A 10,961-nucleotide genomic window follows, 5' to 3' on the forward strand; every position below is an offset into this window, starting at 1 on the left:
CTCTGTATTCCATTATTAGCACTGAAGACCACACTGGTCTGGTCATCACTGTGTGCACATTCTCAAAGTTAAAATGTATAGTGAGGGAAAACAGCAATGGTCTGTGAATAAAAAGGGAAAATAAGGAACTGGGCGCAAATTTCTTAAAAAAATAGAATGAGCAAAGGCAGACCATACTTTTTCAAAAATCATTTAGGCATAAAAATATACGATAAAGAATATGAAAGACTGAATATGGGTCAGGGCAGAGCCTAAAACAGCCAAACCCTTCCCTACAGAATAGGTTCCCAAGCAGAAGGGGGCCAGCAGCTTGGAACCTTCTTGCTGTGAGGCGACAGTGCTAAACACTGTACCACCGCCCCTGTCACAACGCTATAACATGACGTAAACAACCTGTTAATTTTGTCCAGATTTATTCTAAAAGATTCGGTGACAACAGCCTCTTTGTCAGACTGGAAAGACATAGGATTAAACAACATTGCATCGTTGTTCAAAATAAATAAAAAATTGCAGCTCACAGTTAACTGACGGCCACTTTGAATCATGGGAAATGAAGTCTTTGCCAAAGTGGATCATACCAACTCTTGTGTACCGATGTGACAAGTGGCGAAAACACTGATTACCTTAAAGCATCAGTTTTTCTATCGAGTGGCTTATTTCCTGAGAGTTTTATATTTCTCGTAAACGTTAAACAAACGCGAAAATGACCGTTAAAATCGTCGTAAAATGTACATTCCTCCCGCAGTCACCGAATAATACTGGCGGTCCATTAGTGGCAGTTCTCTTTCACTGTCGGATTACAGCCGAGGCTGTACGTAAAGAATCTGTTACCGAGCCATAAAACAGCGAATAAAACCAGTAGTAAGTATATTTAAGTTTTATTTTTGCGACCTGGAGCATTACAAAAATGTAACTGTTTGTAAAAGCTGTGAGCTATTTTGAATTAAGAGTTTTTAAACGCCACGTGGTCAACTAAACTACTTGGGTTGTCAAAAACTTTAGCTAGTGTCAGCATTGGTGGCATCGGATAAAATATTACCGATGAAACACCCGTCATTACTGTAACTTTACATGTGCTGTTTGCCGGTGTTGTGAGTGGTGTCATACATGAATTGCCAACTTCTTTCAATGAATGTGAAGTCAGTTTTTTTCCCTCCCATTTAACTAGCATTCCTCTAGCATGCAGTAAATTGAAGTTCAGTATGGTTTCTTTCTCCAGAATGGGAAGCTTTATTCTGTTAATGAGAATTTTATTGTTGTCTTTTATTTCTCTGTTGTGCTTTAGCTCTCCATTCAGCAAGGGTGAGTGTTGGAGCTGATGGCTACCACACGCCTTTATTTAAAGCTTTTTTGCGGTATAGTGAAAGTATTTAACTATAGCTATTTATTAGGAACACCTGTCTAAAACTAACGCAGACTAATAAAACAGATCTACATCAAATTCTACCTTCATGAAGTTTAAATAAGGCGAAAAGTAAGTGATTAGCCATTTATCAAAATAGTTGACACTACCACAAACTAAGCCTCCAGAATAACCAACCAGTTCCTCTCTAATAACAGTTCAGTATGAAGGGATGATGTATTGCATGCTGCATTAGTTTTAGTAAGTGGTACCTAATAAACTAGCAGCCGAGAATTTATTTGCTTGCTAACAGTGTGATAAGCAATGCACCACTCACGTTTGCAAGTTATTTTGTGTACTATCAAGTTGACATTTATTTCATATGTGAAATGTAACTAGTCAAGTGTCTTTGGCTGTGATGTTTGCCTGCATGATTAAAGGCAGTGCTACCAGACAGTTGGAACATTTATTTTCAATATAGTCTACTATAACAGACTATTTTTATTTGCAAACTAAATAGAACAATTTAAATATTCCATTCCACACTAGGTAGCACACATTATCCTCTAGCATGCTGAAACAATGGTTAGCAGGTTGCTGTTCACAGGTTGGGTTTATAGATGTCTCAAAAGAATCTTGTCTTGTCATGTTTAAAGCATGAACCTAGTGTTTGCTCATTAACTACACACATCTTTGGCTGAAAGAACATTGTGGGGTGTAAGTCACCCTGTGTGTTTTGAGTTGAGACTACAATGTTTAAGCTGTTTCTATTTCTCTAAAATTATTTAAACTACATCTGTTTTTTGATTAGAAATTCATATTGAGGAAACACTGCAAACATTCTAACTTGTTGGCCATTTTGTCATTTGTGTTACCCACATTACATTTTTCCTTGTTTTGTTTTTGCTTTGCTTTTTGTAAGTACAGTGTGAGATTGATCAGTGAACTGTTGGTAATGGACATTTTCTGGAAAAGAAATGAGGCTTTTCGATCAATTTCTAGTGTGTTAGCTTTCATCTTTTGATGCCAATATTACATTGAACTAATGGTTCTAGCCTCCACCTGTTGCTTCTTTTCTCTTTTTATGAACTTGACACACAAGTGAATAGAGAAGGCATCTTTGCAATAGAGAAATGGATCAGTCTGGCCCAAACCATCAGCAAAAAGTAGCCCCCCAAAATGCTGTACCAGTGGGGGCCTTCAGGCAGAGCAGTGTGCCCACTCTGGAGAGAGGCATCACCAGTGGAGACAATGTCCAGTTTGGGAGGCCGTGGCAGCGCACATGTTTGCCCAAGTCAGAGAGCCAGAGCTCTGGGGCTGAAGAGGAGCGGTTGAGTTCCTCTATGGAGGCAAGCAACCCCTACGGTAAAAGCCCCGTCCTTCAGAGCATGCATGCAGAGGGAGTCTGGTACAACCGCAGTGCCTATGAGCAGGCCGAAAGCAACTACCAGCGCTGGTTTGCTTCCGATGGCAGTCCACTGCTGTCGATCTCTCCTAGGAGCCCAAACACCAGAGGCTCCTTAACCTTCCATTCTAGAGCCACTCGCAATGAGCAGCAAGATCAGGGGTACCCTGTCAGCACCGTGAAGTCCTCTGGCACCCGCCATCCTCAGTACAGTAGAAACAGGAATCGCACCACCTCCGAGACTGATCAAAGGGCCAAAGGCAGCAGGGGGCTGGCCCAGAGGAAGAGAGGCCTCTCAGAGACAGAAAGCAGGCCCAGATGGGACAAGTATGACACCTCTCACACAGAGAATGGGGCAGATGTGTGCATCCAGTGTTTAACCATAATATTTTTATTTGTCTGACTGCATTTTTGTTTGGCTTTTGTCTACTGTGCTAACTTATGTATTTGTAATATTTTTCATATGCAGGGTCACAGAAATTGGATTTTTTTTTCTTTTTTGTTTAGGCTGAGAAAAAGTACCCTCATTCCATTTAAGTGAGGTCAGTGTAATAATGCAGAGTGCTTCAGCATAAAAGCTGAATCTCACTAATCTTCACCACAGTACAGCACAGCATCATCTATCAAGGTGCATTCAGTTAAGTGCACTCTCCTGGTAGATAACTTTGTATTAAGTTTGCTGTTTATCTTGCGATCATCAGGCCAAACCATAAGAGGATTTTCATCAAGAACTCTGATCACCACAGTTGTAAAATCTAGTTTCTGTAGGCAGGCAATGGACTACCTTTTGTTCTGTAACCCAGACCTTGCAGACCAGACAAGTCTGTTTCACCGTCTCATGAAGGTGTAGATTCCTGTCTGCTGCTGTAGCCATTAGCAATATGAGAAGGTGAGGTGAAACATCAGTGCAATAAGTAGTTTTCCTTTTTTACTTTACAAAATGTCACCTCAGTTATTCTCATGTCGATATGTTGGTTGTGTATGCAATGGGAAATGTCTGTTGTGCTGTCATTTTGTCCCCCTATTCCACTCACAACGCTAACTTTGGCTGTGCACATTGCGGCCTGTAATATAGTAGCGTCATCATGGTCAAGCATATAATTAATCCAAGTTCTGTCACTTCTTCCCTGTTTAATGATGGTGCTGGCTGTGACAACTAAACACCCGGTCGTGACTGTTAATCAATACAATAGTGATCATTGTTTGTGTTGTCTAATTTCTCCTGACTTCCTCTCATTCCCTCCTCAGTATCAATATGAGTGGACTGCAGTGCCTTGCCACAGAGAACATCTGGTTTGACAAACGCCGCTACGATGAGGCGGAGAAGTGCTTCTATGAGGGAGTCAATGGCCCCTCTATACAACAGCAACAGGTAAATCAAACAATCTTTCCTCTTGACTCATATTTGCACCCCCAGAGTAAAAATTGTATATCAATCTAAGGAATAAGAACTTAGACAAGTGTTTATTTCCAGTCCCTCAAGTGTGACATTTCCTCTGTGTCTGTTGGATCCTGCTTGACACTTCCTCTGCTCATGCTTTCTGTTAGCAGCTGCACAGCACCCTGTCAGTCACTGGCCTGTGGGTTTAAGCAATAGTTGCATCATCATTGGTCACAGTGCTTGGTAGCCCAGAGCAGCTGTGTGCATGTGAGTTAAGCCACTCGATTTAGAAGTGGCCTGTCCTAGTGAGAGGGGTCATGTAGTTTGGCAGCTGTCTCTGCTTCTCAGGTTGCCCAGGGCTGCAGCAGCAGCTTAGAAGAGATTCTATACAGGCCTGGGAAACAATAAACAGGGTGCTTCTACTAAATACTGAGCAAAGGGTCTGAATACTTATGACCATGTGATATTTCAGTTTTTCTTTTTTAATAAATCTGCAAAAATGTCAAAAATTCTGTGTTTTTCTGTCAATATGGGGTGCTGTGTGTACATTAATGAGGAAAAAAATGAACTTAAATGATTTTAGCATATGGCTGCAATATAACAAAGAGTGAAAATTTTAAGGGGGTCTGAATACTTTCTGTACCCACTATACTCCAAAACTTGTCTTAATGTTGAGTTAATGCTGCCAAAACCTCCTGTGACCCAGACTCATTGAACAGCACTGGCAGCAGTTCAGAAATATTAGCTGCTAAAAGATTTTGAGCAAGATTGACTTCTCTAACCAATCAGAAATGTTCACATATTTATGCTTGATCAGTAAGTTTTGTTACATTCTGACTTCATGTATTTTCTAACGACATATCTGAAGCGCTGGGCAGAGCGTGATGGAGTATAGTTGACTGTAGTAGAGTATAGTGGAGCGGGAGTGCTGGGAGGAGGAGAGTGGATTGTTTTGGAGCTTCATGCTAGTGCTTCCTTACGTTACATATTGTAGCTTTGACATCAATTTGTCATTTTAATGACTGCTCTGATGATGCATCTGACTTTCTACCTACAACTACTACGTTTTCTTCTTATCTTCATGTTTCCCTCCCTTACATTAACTTGTACATCACGGGGTGTAGGTGAAAACGGCCCTGCAGCAGGCCAAAGGGTACCACAAGAAACGACAGCACAGAAATGTAAGTCGTCCGGCGTTAGTGTGCTCAGGCCTGCGAAAGCTGCATGGTTGAGATGCATAGCCGGATGTGATTAGCAAGTACTGTTGAAATCATAGAACAAGGAAACCCAAATTTATTTATATAGCTTATAAATTTATATTTATATACACTTAAGGTAAGTGCTTATCACAAGTTGTATCTACCCTCAGCCTAGCACAGAGACTGGAAATCGGGAAACAGCTTGTCTAGCTCTGCAGGTAAATGTCAAAAAAATCCACCCACCAGCACTTAAACCAACATGTTACTATCATGTTATCACATACAAAAGCCAAAGTGAGGTTTTTTTTTTTTCTTCAGGCTAGCTGTTTCCCGTCTTCAATCTGTATGCTAAGCAGGCTGTAAGCAAATACCTTTTACAAAAATGTTGTAATATTACTTTAAATCATGATTAGTTATGGGGGAGGCGAGATTTCCTCATCAAATTGTTGCTTTGTTTAAAAAAAAAAAGTTAACTGCATGCTGACATTAAATATTCTTACTAGGGATAGAGGGAGTTCATTTTAGCATCAGCACTGAATGTGAAGTGCTTAGAAATCATTGCTGTGAAAGAGATTTAGGCCTTGCATGGATTTCTTTTTAAACCTCACCACTGGACTTTTTTTTTTTCTTTTTGGCTTGCTTCTTCACTTCAGACTTGGATTGGATCTTGACCTGGATGATGGCACACCTGCACTGTTTCCATGTGAACCCTCTCCTCCAGTATGACATTTGCTGATTAATTTGTGTTGTTGATCTTCCCACAGTCATCCTCACATGCAGGAGGAGACCAGGAGCTGGTTTCTCGCATGAAGAGCCTAGAACATGAGAACCAGACTCTGCACAAAGGTGTGTCTGTGTACTGAGTTCTTCTCAACGTTTGCTCACGTTATGGTTTTGGAGTATTCATATATAACCATTGTGTGTTGTTAGTTGTGGAGGATTTGAGAGCAGCTCTGCAGAAGCTGGAGTCCAGAGTGGCTGTGCTGGAAAAGCACCCCGCACCAGCAGCTGTCCCGTGTGCAAAGGTAGATAAGATTTTATTAGATACAGTATGTTTTACATATCAGATCACTGCATCAGTTAAACATATGACTGAAAGAGGCAACACACCCTCGTCTCTCTGGAACAATTAGAAATGGGAAATAAAGCCATCTATTTTGTTATATGTATGAGGAGTCAATTGGCAGACCATCATTTAGAGTGCTAAATAACGTGCTTTTTTTTAAAAAATCGCTTCTTGATTGACATTTATGATACTTGTTTGAATTATTTCACACTGGGGAAGACTTTGTGTAAGCCATTTGCCTTCCTTCCTTTCCTGGTGTTCCACCACCAAATGGAAATGATAAAAAAAAAGCAGAAACCTTACTGGGTAAAGACCCTCTGAACTGCTCACTGTTTTCCTTCCCCTTTCCATTGCATTAAAGCAGGCTGCTCCAGTCCAGACTGCTCCAGTCAAACAGGTAAAAGTGGAAAATGGTGACGACGATGATGACATTGACTTGTTTGGCAGTGATGATGATGATGAAGAAGATGAGGAACTAGCACGCATCAAGCAGGAGCGCCTGGATGCCTATGCTGCCAGGAAGGCCAATAAACCCACCCTCATTGCTAAGTCATCAATCCTCTTGGATGTCAAGCCGGTATGTTTAAGTAACACCCAAACTGTATCATTAAGTTAGGGAAAAGGATTATCTTATCTAGGAAAGAAAAAGTTTAATTGTAATGATAAATGGTAATGTTATCTTTTAAATAATTCAGCCAAACTGCATATGTCAACTAGTTCAACATGTCACACTGTGTTTTTATGGCCTTGTCACATTGTTTCTCTCTCTCCTGTGCTGCTGTCTTTGTGAAGTGGGACGATGAGACAGATATGGCGAAGCTGGAGGAGTGTGTGCGCTCTGTGCAGATGGATGGGCTCCTGTGGGGAGCATCCAAGCTGGTGCCCGTGGGCTATGGCATCAAGAAGCTGCAGATCAACTGCGTCGTTGAGGACGATAAAGTTGGTACTGACATCTTGGAGGAGGAGATTACGAAGTTTGAGGAGTTTGTAAGTAACAGTTACTTCAGTGTAATTTCAAAGTCCATTCACTCTGATCAGAAAACTTTAAATGAAAGTTTAAAATTTTCTGACTTTTCTCTAGTACACTGGAGTTGAATGGGATTTCTTTTATTGTGCTCACAGCACTATAAAAGAAATTTAAAGGTTCAACAGCAACATCTCTCTCTCTAGAATTGATGTAGGTAGTATTGTTAAGCCATTTTCCCATTACACAAATAATGAGGATGTGGTTATTAGTCAGCATATACACGCATATCTGATTTCTCCCCTGCCTCAACTCTTATTATGGAAGCATGGCTTAAGACTTGTTCAGTGGTGTAAACTGACTTTTACATTTAGAGGCTAATCTGTGTTTTCAGTCCAACTTCAGGTCAAAATATTTAGCTTGCTTCATTATAATCTCTACTACATTCTGTCCAAAGTTTTCACCATGCAGCTGTGTACATATAAAAATCCTTACCCTGATGTGGCCTGGGAGAAATCAGGTGCCCTCATTACAGAAACCAGTTGGCTTGAATACATGACATTTGAGATATCCGTTTTCATTGTCCTACTTAAAGAAAACTGTTGCTACGCAAGATGTTGAACCTTTAAGGCATTTCCCCATTGCTGTGAGCACCACAGTCAGTGGCGTTAACCACAAAGCTATCCGGCTACTGGATAGACACACATTTAGAACTTTTACTGGTTTCTGCTTTTGGTTAATGCAGCTTAGCAAGGGAAAAGGGGTGAGGCACACATTTTAATTGAACATGGTACCACTCGAACTGTAACAGTGTATTGGCGACTCTTTGGAACAGCAGTAGCGTGGGATCTCAGTGTAAAAACGACTGAAGTTATCCTTTAAGCTCACTGGCTGCTAGTAGCCTTACATTTAATGAATAGATGTGAATGGCATTGGTTGTCTTATCTCCACCAGAATATAATCATATTCCCAGAACCTGTTGTAAAAGGAAAATATATAGTATGTACAGTGGCAAGAAAAAGTATGTGAACCTTTTGGAATTTCATGGTTTTCTGCATTAATTTGTCATAAAATGTGATCTGACCTTCTAAGTCGAGTACTGATGAATATAATGTGCCTAATACAACAACCATAAAAACCTCAGTGCTAGTGGAAAAAATGTGAACCCTTGAGTTAATGACCTCAAAAAAAAAAAAAAAGCTAATTGTAGTCAGGTGTTAGCATACCTGGAGTCTTGTTAAGAAAATGAGTTGGGAGGTGTGGACCAGAGCTACTTTGATTAAAAACCACTCAAACCTTTTGAGTTTGCTCCACACAAGAATATGCTTATGTGAGCCATGCCTCGCCAACAAGAGCTTTCAGAGGATCTATGATCAAGAATTGATTTACATAAAGCTGGAAAGGGTTATAAAGTGACTTCAAAAATTCACCAGTATACAGTTAGGCAAACGATCTACAAATGGAGACACTTTGGGACTGTGGCTACTCTACCAAGAAGTTGGCACCCAGTCAATATGACCCCAAGAGCACAATAAAGACTCAGTGAGGTAAAGAAACAACCCCGAGTGACAGCCAAAGATTTGAAGGCATCATTGGAACTGGATAACATCTGTGTTGAGTCTACAGTACAAAACATTGAACAAGCAGGGTGTAGGCTTTTTTGAGGTCATTAACTCAAGGGTTCACATACTTTTTCCACTAGCACTATGAGGTTTTTATGGTTTTCTCAATAAAAACATGAAAGATCAGAATGTGTGTTATATTAGGCACATTATATTCATCAGTACTCGACTTAGATGATCAGATCACATTTTATGACAAATTAATGCAGAAAACCATGAAATTCCAAAAGGGTCATACTTTTTCTTGCCACTGTATGTGTGTAAATAAATAGTCTAAGCTTCAAATTTACATTAATGTACAATGATTATAAATATATACCTTTACTTGTGTTTCTTCCTCGGCAGGTCCAGAGTGTAGATGTTGCTGCGTTCAATAAGATATAAGCTCCTGCAACTCTTACCTTGCCTGGTTATTAAAAAGTTAAGGTTTGAACACAAACATCTGTCTCTTTCATTATTATTCCTCTGAAATATAAATATTTTAACCCCATATTTACAAGGTTTCCTGAACCGTTACCCCTTTGGGGTACAGGTAGTTTAACATTTAAGGAGAACATAGCTTTAGGGTAGAACCCAACCCCACCCAGAATCCAGGGTGTAGAGGTTGGCTGAACATAGTCTTGACTTTATGAAGTAAAACCATGGTATCAGAAACACTGTAGAAAGACAACGTCCCACCTCTGAAGTCCAGATACACTCCTATCCTGTTGCAGCAAGGAGCAGTGATGTTCACACTGTCCTTATTGTGCTGAAATGAACAGCCAGAGGAAGAGCAGTCCAAGCTCCAGGATTTGGAGTTGTCCCCCATTTTGCAGTCACTCCCACCTCCACTCCTGCTCATGTTTCTGTAGCAGACACCAATAGAAACCCCTCCAGTTCCAGCCCACTCTACCTCCCAGTAGCAGCGCCCAGCCATCCCAGCTCTGCACAGCACCTGGGCCCAGCTGGTGAAACGTTCCGGGTGGTCTGGGTAGGGCTGTGGCTCCGAACGTGTGGTCACCACTCTCTGACCCTCAGTGAAGCATAAATAAGGGTTGGCTGTGTTAGGATCCAGGATTATATCGCTGTAGTCTGAGAAGAGATGCACACAGTCAAACGGTTGGTTTCATAAAGAAGTCAGCTGTGGTGCCAATCAGTTGTATTAGTGATGTTTTTATTAATGGCAAATGTTGGTCAATTAATCTACCACTTTAGTCCAGTCCAAATTATCTGAATGACTATGGGATGGATTGTTATTTAATACAAATATAGGATTAACTGTAAAAACTTGTTTCCATCATGTTGCATTTTCAGGTCAAATTTTTAATTGGTCCAAAACGTTGGCCCTAGAAACCTACAGTATTGAGATGCATTAGCATGTGTGTTAGCATTGCTATAAACTAATTTACTGTGGTCCCAATTCATGCAAACTAATTCTGGACAATACATACTAGAGTATATACTCAGTCACAGTACACTTTTGTTTAGCAGTTAGGCAAATATCAACATTTTAGCATTTTTATTATGACAGATCTTTTGGAGCTGTCTTGCCATCTATAACTACCGCCTCAATTTTTGAGCAGTGTATTGTGGGTAATAGCCTGCAGGCTGTCACTTTAGTGTGAACATTGCAAATCAAAAACCTGCTCAGAATCAGTATGTAGTATTAATTTAAAACAGCAATGGCCTAGTTAGAGGGTCTATGAAGTAACTGTACTCACATTGTAGAAAATCAGCTCTGGTCTTTGGTTCTGAGTTGTATGGCATGTCCGTGTCTCTTGCTGTTGGATATTGTTGTTAGTTAATTTGAGCACAGTTATTGTTAAACTTGTTTAAAGCACCAAAAACATATGTACCTTTAGTCTTTTCAGTGGTACTTTGATTGTTGGTTCCCTTCAGTGAAATCACTTGAAATTAGATAAGATGCTTCAGTGTCAGTTTACCCTTCATAACTTGTAAAAACAAAAGACTTACTATGCTAATCCATTATAAAAGAGACATAC

The 10,961-nt window shown here is 40.3% G+C and overlaps 2 protein-coding genes across 6 annotated transcripts in view; one reads left to right on the forward strand and one right to left on the reverse strand.

Annotated features, from left to right (window-relative positions):
* The first annotated feature begins 569 nt into the window (after positions 1-569).
* On the forward strand, positions 570-9,418 carry eef1da (eukaryotic translation elongation factor 1 delta a (guanine nucleotide exchange protein)). Of its 5 annotated transcripts, XM_020591326.1 has the most exons (9): positions 725-861; positions 1,286-1,302; positions 3,996-4,119; positions 5,253-5,309; positions 6,092-6,173; positions 6,258-6,352; positions 6,755-6,970; positions 7,186-7,380; positions 9,325-9,418. In XM_020591326.1, exons 3-9 carry the CDS (start codon positions 4,003-4,005, stop codon positions 9,361-9,363), a joined length of 801 nt encoding a protein of 266 aa, XP_020446982.1. In that variant the 5' UTR covers positions 725-861; positions 1,286-1,302; positions 3,996-4,002; the 3' UTR covers positions 9,364-9,418. The 5 variants fall into 5 exon arrangements, with proteins under 5 accessions (XP_020446985.1, XP_020446983.1, XP_020446982.1 ...); XM_020591327.1 differs by lacking the exon at positions 1,286-1,302 and having other exon boundaries at positions 708-861; positions 6,758-6,970; XM_020591325.1 differs by lacking the exon at positions 1,286-1,302 and having other exon boundaries at positions 744-861.
* Positions 9,419-9,503: 85 nt separating this feature from the next.
* The window catches only part of LOC109955417 (tripartite motif-containing protein 16-like), a 4,463-nt gene continuing 3,005 nt past the window's right edge, over positions 9,504-10,961 (reverse strand). The window contains exons 5-7 of the mRNA XM_020591556.1: positions 10,815-10,874; positions 10,680-10,739; positions 9,504-10,050 (exon numbers count right to left, since the gene is read on the reverse strand). Of these exons, the coding sequence (XP_020447212.1) occupies positions 9,524-10,050; positions 10,680-10,739; positions 10,815-10,874 (647 nt within the window). The 3' untranslated portion in view covers positions 9,504-9,523. The remainder of the gene's footprint in view (positions 10,051-10,679; positions 10,740-10,814; positions 10,875-10,961) is intronic.

The sequence above is a fragment of the Monopterus albus genome, unplaced genomic scaffold, assembly GCF_001952655.1.
Source record: "Monopterus albus unplaced genomic scaffold, M_albus_1.0 scaffold14.1, whole genome shotgun sequence".
Classification (NCBI taxonomy): domain Eukaryota; kingdom Metazoa; phylum Chordata; class Actinopteri; order Synbranchiformes; family Synbranchidae; genus Monopterus; species Monopterus albus.

Bases quoted from the DNA above. Each gene is read 5' to 3' on its own strand.
- eef1da (XM_020591326.1), top strand. From the start codon at position 4,003: ATGAGTGGACTGCAGTGCCTTGCCACAGAGAACATCTGGTTTGACAAA. The intron at 6,971-7,185 runs GTATGTTTAAGT...GTCTTTGTGAAG, and splicing joins TCCTCTTGGATGTCAAGCCG to TGGGACGATGAGACAGATAT. The intron at 7,381-9,324 runs GTAAGTAACAGT...CTTCCTCGGCAG, and splicing joins TTACGAAGTTTGAGGAGTTT to GTCCAGAGTGTAGATGTTGC.